Raw genomic sequence first — 8844 nt, 5'->3', positions numbered from 1 at the left:
TGCCCCGACCCACCAAACCATTGCCCGTGCTCTGCAAGTGGCTGTTGCTCCTTTGGAGCCGTGTCTCGCACAAAGCCCCTGGCCACCCCTGCTGGCGCTCGTACACATCCCCCTGCGCCGGGTCCAGCCAGACAGCCCCAGCCTCCCACCCCGGGATGAGTTTGAGACCAAGTACTTCCATCAGCCTGGCTTTCTTCAGACAAAACTGCCCAGACTTTTCTCTTTTTAAAGGGAGAGCTAACGATTACATCGGATATGGAAGAACTGGCAAACGCTCTCTTCTACGACAGCGTTCCCGAGTCCTGGACACGCTACGCCTATCCCTCACTTCTCAGCTTAGGAGCCTGGTACGCAGACCTGCTCCTTCGGATTAGGGTGAGCAGATTTCTCGTCAAAGTTAAAGCTTGGGGAGGGAGCAGATACCATAGAAGACCAGGAATCACCTCCAGCAGCGTACAGTGGTTACCTGGTTTATTTTTCAGTATTAACTTCAGCAGTTTGAAGTACCTGAAAGGGCTGTTACCCCGAGAACGAGAGCAGAAGTTTGGAAGAGGTTCACATTGGAGTATACCCCTGTTTCAAAAGAACATTAGCGAACCCCATCATAACTTCATCTGTCTCAGAAGAAAAAAGTATTTCATAAAATCATCTATTTAAAGTGTAGCTTTGCTTAAAGAAAATAATAGCAGTATTTACTGCAATCCAACCGAGTGCTTTAAGTTAAGTTCCACGGCTGCAGTGGCAGCTGCTGTTTGTTCACCACAGACACCCCCCTCCCAGCTTCCCCAGCCGGGCGATTACCCGGTGCTGGTGCCGGTACCAGCCCTCTGCCACAGCACAGCTCACAGCAGCACTCTGCTGCCCAGGCCGTGCTCCACTCTGAAGTACTTTGCTGGTTTTATTTTCCAGGAACTGGAAGTCTGGACGACGGACTTTGTGCTGCCTGCAACAGTGTGGCTGGCTGGATTCTTCAACCCCCAGTCCTTCCTCACTGCTATCATGCAGTCCATGGCCAGAAAAAACGAATGGCCTCTGGACAAGATGTGTCTTTCGGTGGAAGTGACGAAGAAAAACCGCGAGGATATAACAGCTCCACCCAGAGAAGGGTCCTACGTGCACGGATTATTCATGGAAGGTAAAAGACTGCATCTTGTATGAGATGTTTCAGACACAGAGAAAGCCCACTTCGGCCTTAAAAATTCCTGCGAGCAGAGCAGGCATTGGCACTCACTGGCTTACATGAAGTTGCAAAAGCTCCGAGCAGCGGAGCCTTCATCCCAGGCACATGCCAGAGAGGCGCCAGCTGAGGGCAGCACCCTCCAGCTTACCAGCAGAGCTTCACAACCCAGCAGCTCTCTGGAAATCCAGACTGCGTGTCATGAACCTGAGGACTGAGTTGTCTGAAGCTACATGGGTCCAGTGAATAAATATATTGTGCTCTTATTTGATGCGCGACTACGACAAATCAGGCAACTCAGAACCTAAAACAATTACTGCTAAGACATGCAGGGGACAGAGATGGTGGTATCAGCAGGGCACCAAAGGGGTCCGCTTAAACAAGAGCGCACAGGACAGCCACCCTAGGTCCCACCATGGCCAAGAGCCTCCTTCAGCTACGCAACCATCACGCAAACCCCTGCGGAAGGGATGAGTGGGGACAGGCTTTATTTAGACATCCCACACACAATAAGGCAAAATGCATTCATGAGTCACAGTGAGATGATAACACCTTAGCCCCAACGACTCCTAAGCCATGGCTACCCAACCTTCACACTCCACCCTCAACCGTGCTGCTAGAGCAACTCCTTCCCACCCATTAGCAGTTATGAAAACAGCCCCCTCTCCGTGAAAAAGCCACTGGGTGGCACCCTGACAATTTCGTAACATTGCAGGCGCTCGATGGGACATCCCTTCTGGTGTGATCACAGACGCTCGACTGAAGGAGTTGACGCCCGTGATGCCAGTCATCTTCATCAGAGCCATCCCCGTGGACCGCGTGGACACCAAGAACGTCTATGAATGTCCTGTCTATAAGACACGGATGCGAGGTCCCACCTACGTCTGGACCTTTAACCTGAAGACAAAAGAAAAAGCTGCTAAATGGATCCTTGCCGCTGTTGCTCTGCTCTTACAGACCTAAACTTTGATGACTACAGAAAACAGCAAACGCTTGATATTGCAAAAAAATGCAAAGTTGTGTAACTGAGCCGAAGTCTGATTATTGTTCCAGGACTATTTTAGCAAAGTGTCAATAAAAACAGTGCTGGAACTGCTGTCAGGCAGAGTGCTCTTACAATGCATGGCGCTCCTCATGACGGAGACTGGTTTTCAATTGGTGGTTTCTGATAAAGCGCTGGTTGAGGGCCAGACCACCAAAGGAAGCCAAAGGGAACAATTGCATGCAACCATCCGGATTCCTTCCCTCCTCATAGCTCTCTGCCTCTCCACAGCTATTTGTCTGATTGCCCCGTGCTAGCCATGAGCAGAAATTCAGGTGCACGACCCATTCCTGCAGGGAAGCGCGTATCTGTTTAGACCAGGAGAGGGAAGGTGCAGATTTGGGCCAGTTCACCAACACATCAGCCTGTACAACTCAAAGAAGGTCCAGCTGCAAACAGATCAATCTTGGACGTGTTTCTTTCTAGGTTACAGAATCCACTCTACCCTTTCTTTCACAACAAGTAATTTGTATCAGCAGTAACGCCTCTTAGGGTGATTAGATCTGCTCTGGCCACCATACAGCAGCCAATGCCTGTCCCTTTAACATAAAATAATTTACCAAAATCCCACCCCACAAAATATCTGAGCAATTAGTTCTAAAATACAGTTGCATAAACCTTCCCTTGCAGCTCGTGGTAAGAAAAGCCACAAGGGGAGGCAAGCAGAGCTGCTTGTTCCTTTTCAAAGTGGCATTTAGAATAAAGTACCTTAAGCTTTACCCTTACCTTCAACCTTTGCAGGTGCCAGAAATCCCTTTTGCTGGCAATACAAGACCAGAACACACCGCATGTACTCCACCCGTGAAACTCGCAGGGCAGCCCAAGCCTGCGCTCAAACACATTTTTACCTGGCTGCCCACCCAACTCCCTTGCAGGACACATGTTACGGTTGGAGCCTCCCACTTTCAGCAAATAACGTCCAAAAATCACATTAGCACCAAAAGTCCCCTCAGGCCCTCTCCACAATTCATGAAAGACACTGTGTGGTAACACATCGTAACGTGAAGGAGCCAGGTACACAAGCCCAGAGACAGAGGCCGTATTTCTGTAAATAAAATGAACGTGTGAACACTCGTCATCAAGGGCACACGCTCAGGTGCCAGCTGCAGGGACTGTGTGCACAGCACAGGAAAAAAAAAAAAACCTAGGAGCAATTCCACGAAGCTGAGGGGTGCTCAGTTACTGGGCAGTCGAACAGCCAGGCAAATCCAGGACACTGTACGAAGCAGCAAAGCAAAGACAACTGCCCCTGCTAACCAACACCTACATGGTTAATGCAAAGCGCTGGTCAGATAAAAAGATGACAAAACATTTTATATATCCCAACAGTGTTTTCTATTAGCTGGTCAGGACAAAACAAACACAGTCCCTCTCCACACCTCTGAAAGGGGCAGTTCAGAAATGGAAGTTTTATTGCTATGCATGGGAAATACCCTTGCACGGGTTCTCTTTCATTCACCCTTCCAGAAATTCTAGCAGATGAAACCCATACAGACTTTGAGCAACAATTCTGGTCAGTGGCAAGTACCCCAGAAGAAAGGAGATGCCTGGTTTTTCCCCACATCATCTGTTTCCATGATCTCTTTCTTCCACATGATAAGAGTACTGCACTTACTAACTGCAGCCAGCGCAATACAAATTCCCCATAAGAATGGCAGAAAACTCACCCAAAGCAGCAACTTTTCTTCTTTCAAAAGAAATTCTTGATCAGAGGTGTTACCAGCTTCACCCACAGTTTCACGTAACGACTCGGCTGCTCAAACGTTGATGATGAGACTACACCTGAGCAGAGGTAAAGCTGCTCCTGTTCCTACACAGGGAAAGAAACATCATCCCAGTAAATCCTAGCCGATAAATCATGTAACGGCCTTTTAGAAAAGCAAATTCTCAGATAAAACTGGCCATGGATCCTGCCAGAAGGATGCATCACTTCTCCCACAAGCCTGAACCCAGGCCCCTCACTCCATGCAGCACAACTCTGAGAGCATCCGAACCCCAAGGAGCTGGCACAGGATCTGTCCTGCGCAGCCGCCTGCCACAGCACCCCACCTCGTGATGACCATCATGCTCAGCAACTGAGCCTCAAGAATTAGCAATTTAAGCTCTGCAGAGGGCAGAGGTAGAAGGTTTTGCCTTTTTGTGCCCCACAGCCACAAGAGAGCTGAGCTTCAGTTTCAGAAAAATCCCAAATCCCTCGCTGTAATTGCCAGAAAAGGAAACCTCACCATAACCTCAGGAGGCTGGCTGTGCAGTTCTTTCTAGACACAGCTCGAGCGCTGTTTTCAAATGAATGTGCAGTCACGATTTCAGCTAAATTACCAGAAACACTTAGGCTTCTCCAGTGTGCACAGTGCTGCTGAAGGAGGAAATGAACCATCGTGACGATAATACATGCTCACGTTGCACGTGAAAGCAGCTGTTTGATCAAAGGTAGAAGCGGTTTTCTTATCAAAGCCAGTCAGGTCCCCAGATTTGCAGGCAGGCAAGGAGCAGACCATCGACTGTAAGCCTCATCGTCTTTTTTTCATTAGCTAAGCTGCCACAAACAACAGAAAATGCTCTGCACTGTTTAACTTCAGGGTGGAACGGGGACGCAGGAACCAGACATTGAAAAGTAACAGCAAAAAGATGAACCAGCGGCAGAAGGAAGACGTTTGTGTGCCAAATCAGTCTAATTTTAGAAACCCAACATGCTCCAAGAGCTACAGTCAGCCCCGCTATGAAGATCCTGCACCGTGGTCATCTGACACAGTGAGCTCATCCGATGACTGGAAGCGAGAGCAGTTATCTGAATTGAAGTTCAGTTCATTCAGGGGAGCATCCAAAGGCACCCAGACCACTCAAACCTCTTCCCAAATCTCATCACACATTTTTAAAATGGAACTGAATGTCACACAGGCAAAGTGATTTCCTGGCAGCGTGCCAGTAATGTATTAAGTCTTCTAAACAAAGATCACGGAACAGTAAACAAACAACCGATCTCAAAAATCAGCTTCCAGCAAATGGGAATGGTTTAAAACCCTTTGAATTAGATCACTGCAGCCCTGCCTGAGAAAATTCCTTTGTCATATTTTCATTGATTCTCCCCTTCCATTAGAAACAAGTAGAGGCAAGATATGAATTGAAATATTCAAGCAACTCTTCCAGTAATGGAATTGTTGTTGATTAGATACACTCTGACTCATCCCGTGGAAGAGCCCTGATGCAATAGGGCAATTCCCATTGATCCTGAAGACAACCGTGCCTTCCTGTGCCAGGACTTGGCTTAGCAGAAAACATTTTTGAGATCCCCAAGTCACACACCGAAGCACCAAATCAATTTGCTTTGTACCAGAGCACTACATGAGACATTACTTGGGTCACTGTCGGTTCCAGCAGAAGATTCAGTCAAAGACAGCTGGAGAAGCAGACAGCATTTAGAGAGGCAGCAGAAGTGCTGAGCAGTCCAAGCTGCCTGATTAAGGGGGGGGAAAAAAAAAAAAAAAAAAAAGCAGCCACACACACACCTGGGCCACTGAGCATTAAACCACTGAATATTTGTGGTAGGCTTACAGAACGTCACGTTGTTATTCAAGATTATACTGTGTCATATAACTTCATGGGCAATCCAGCCAGCCCAGAAACCCCCTCCTTGTAGACACTACGCTAAGATCCCCTGCCTTCCTCCCCCCCCCCAGCCTATGGCAGCCGCCCAAAAGCTGACTGGCTGGCATTTATATTCCTAACAAAGGATTTCCCAAATGCCTGAGAAGCAAAATCCTCCAGAAGTCCAAGATCAGCAATTCAAAGGGCCTGACCTCATTATCCTAGAGCATGGTGCAACCTTGGCAATACCCAAATATTGGGGATAAGGCCCAAGGACACGCTGCCTGATCGGCGAGCAGAGGAGAGCCAGCAGATCCTCTTTCAGCATCCAGTGCCCGAGCACTCCCGATACTCGAGTTCACCGGGGACACATGTTCTTTCCCGTTATGGCCTCCATTTCCCAGAAGCAGTTACTTGCAGCAGGCATCTCATCAATAGTCACTTAACTGACAGCTCCTTGAGACTTCCTACGCTCAAGAAGGCTTTGAATTATTGTAGCTGTAGGTTTTTATTGCAACTGCGTCACCAGCATTCCGTACGTGACCAACAAGCACCACATCCATGTTATCTCCCCGTAATCAGCCACTTACCCGATGGAGTTGCTGCTGCAAAGCTTTGTTTTCCGTAACTATCGCAACCTGAGCTTCCAAGTCACGATGAACTGATCGATATCCGAAATTAGGAGAGCCGATCAGAGTGAGGCAGGGAAGGTCGCTTCCTGCCAGGTACAGCCAGAGGCCTGCAGGAAAAACAGGAGAAGCAAGGAAGCGTGGCAGACAAAGGAAATGACCGGGGTAGCCTCAAACAATCGCTTCACTTAGAAGAAATGAATTAAACATGTTAGATTACAGTAACTATAAAAGATCACGACCCAAAGCAAGCTTCTCTGCAGATGGTCTAGCATGTCCTGTAAAGCTCTGTACGAACCTCAGGGTTCAGCTTGCGTTGTCCAAACTCATGTGCCCTTACAGGGGGCTGCAGCACGCTCAGTGCCGCCCCAGGGACAAGTTCCGCATTGAATGATCCAGAATGAGTCCCTATCACGAAGTTAGAGGTCGTTTTGCACCATGGCTAGCTCAGAAACACTGAACTAAAAGTTTTTCAGTAAAGGAAAGCCTACACCAAGCAAGAGAGTGCCATCAGGCAAGCCAGGCCTGGACCAGTCGGTTCCAGAACTGGAAGCAGCCCAGTTTTGCACAGCAACTAACCCCTTTCCCGAGCCTACACAAGACAGAGCAGTGACATGAAGAGGCATCTCCCTGCTCTGACAGGTGAGTGCACATGAAACGAAGATCTGTAAGAGAAGTGCAAATTATTATACCCACTCACTTCCCGAGGAGCCACCGAAGATGAAATCAAACTCTTGCTGGGACACAAGCCTCCCAAGTCCACTCACCATGGCAGCTCACACACAACTTTGGCAGTGCAACGAGGCCAAGCGTGATATAACCCAGGACTGTTTTTTCAAGCACAAGATGGGAACACCACCCTACTCTCAAGCACACCACTGTACCACGGCAGGGAAGAACAGCTAGGGATGCCACGGGAGAGCCAGGACTACTGCCAAAGAGAATCTGTAGAGCCATTCTCTGTGTATAAACAGACCCAAGAAGCGTTTGCTCTCCACTTAGCAAGGCACAAGTGCGTAGAACAGCCCTGGGCAGGTCCCTGATAGATGGCTTATCCCTACTGCAAGTCACACAAAGACTACAACAAAGAAATTGTAGCATAAAAACCACCTAGTCCTTAAAATAGAAGCAGGTTTCCTAACTCAACCCCAGAGCAGTTCCAAGAATGCCTTGAGTAAGAAGCTGCCGATTCACCGCTGGTTCCTGTAACCTCCTCCCCGCCCCCACACCGCACACACTCAGCAGCTTTGCTGCCACTTTCAGTAACACCTCCTGGCTCAGCGCTGGCACTGCCCATCGCTCGGGCACCACCGACACCTCCGCAGGCTCACCCCCACACACCGAAGGGCAGGAGGGCCAAGGCAGGGGGCTCGGGGAGCCACGGAAAGCACCCGAGTGGCACAGAGATGCAGCAAGTTCTGCCACCGAAGAGGACGGCGGCTAGGGGCTGCGTGGTGCCGTGGCCCAGCGGCAGCACGAGGCTCCCAGCGGCGGGCCAGAGCTCCGCCCGGGCAGCAGCGACGAGGAACACGCTCCCTCGCTCCTTCTAAGCAGTCACGTGGCAGCCCTAAAGCCCTTATGGTGCCCCTGGCTTTATGGCCACCTGGCAGGATCCGCTCAAACAGTGACTCACCTTTCCAGAAAGGGGAAGCGCAATTTCCCAGCCGCCATTCAATAGCTGTAATGCAGGTTTATCTCACAGCAAACAGCCACCTGCCCGGCCCCCCGGCACCTGACATGTCCTCCTGCATGGAAGGGACCCTAATCCTAAAGGCTGGCCCTGTGTGAGCCACACCACCACACCCAGAAATGCAGCAGAAGCCGGGCAGATGTGTGCTGCTGCAGGTAGGCTTCATGGCATTACAGCCAGGAAAGCCTCCCGCTGCCGAAGTCTGCATTTCCCACTCACACAGCACGACGGCCGTGCAGCGCTGCGAACTGGGCTGCTGCAACTGCACTTGCTCCGAGCGATCCGAAGGATGGCTGTAGCCCTGGTGGGAATACACACTGCGGGGAGCTGGGCATGAGGATACCAAATGTTTTAAGAGAAGCAGGAAGGGTTTACAAGACAGCAGCCCCAGTGCTTGGTGCAAATCCGCTAAATCCTACAGGAGCCTAAAGGGTGTCTTTTGTCTTAGCCCAAAAAGGAAGCATTAACAGGCACGATTTGCTGCTAGGGATCTCACGTCCTCTTCCAGGAGCCAGACTGTGCAAATGCCCTTCATCTGTCTCCAGGGTTTCCTCCTTTTCCCTCTTCTGCCCTGTCCTCTCTTTCACACACACACTGCGTGACTCCTGCAGAAGGAAACCGGGTGAATCAAACATGTGCCAAAGGGCAGAGCGTGCCAGAGAAGGGAGCTACAGGCTGATCCTTCCAGCACTCCGAAGAGGAAACGGAAAGAAGGCAGCAA

The 8844-nt window shown here is 49.9% G+C and overlaps 2 protein-coding genes across 2 annotated transcripts in view; one reads left to right on the top strand and one right to left on the bottom strand.

Moving 5' to 3' along the window:
- LOC118451988 (dynein heavy chain 17, axonemal-like) overlaps positions 1–2284 on the top strand; it is a 13740-nt gene extending 11456 nt beyond the window's left edge. Inside the window, 4 exon segments of the mRNA XM_035891419.1 lie at positions 132–215; positions 218–375; positions 910–1135; positions 1893–2284. Coding sequence (XP_035747312.1) covers positions 132–215; positions 218–375; positions 910–1135; positions 1893–2140 — 716 coding nt within the window. The 3' untranslated portion in view covers positions 2141–2284.
- Positions 1987–8844, bottom strand: part of PGS1 (phosphatidylglycerophosphate synthase 1) — a 14436-nt gene continuing 7578 nt past the window's right edge. Inside the window, 3 exon segments of the mRNA XM_035891418.1 lie at positions 1987–2074; positions 3887–4029; positions 6395–6543. Of these exon segments, the coding sequence (XP_035747311.1) occupies positions 3910–4029; positions 6395–6543 (269 nt within the window). The 3' untranslated portion in view covers positions 1987–2074; positions 3887–3909.

The sequence above is a fragment of the Egretta garzetta genome, unplaced genomic scaffold (genome assembly GCF_000687185.1).
Source record: "Egretta garzetta isolate BGI_Z169 unplaced genomic scaffold, ASM68718v1 scaffold1233, whole genome shotgun sequence".
Taxonomy (NCBI): Eukaryota; Metazoa; Chordata; class Aves; order Pelecaniformes; family Ardeidae; genus Egretta; species Egretta garzetta.
Note: the sequence above shows the minus strand (reverse complement) of the source record. Positions and strands in the feature narration are given on the sequence as shown.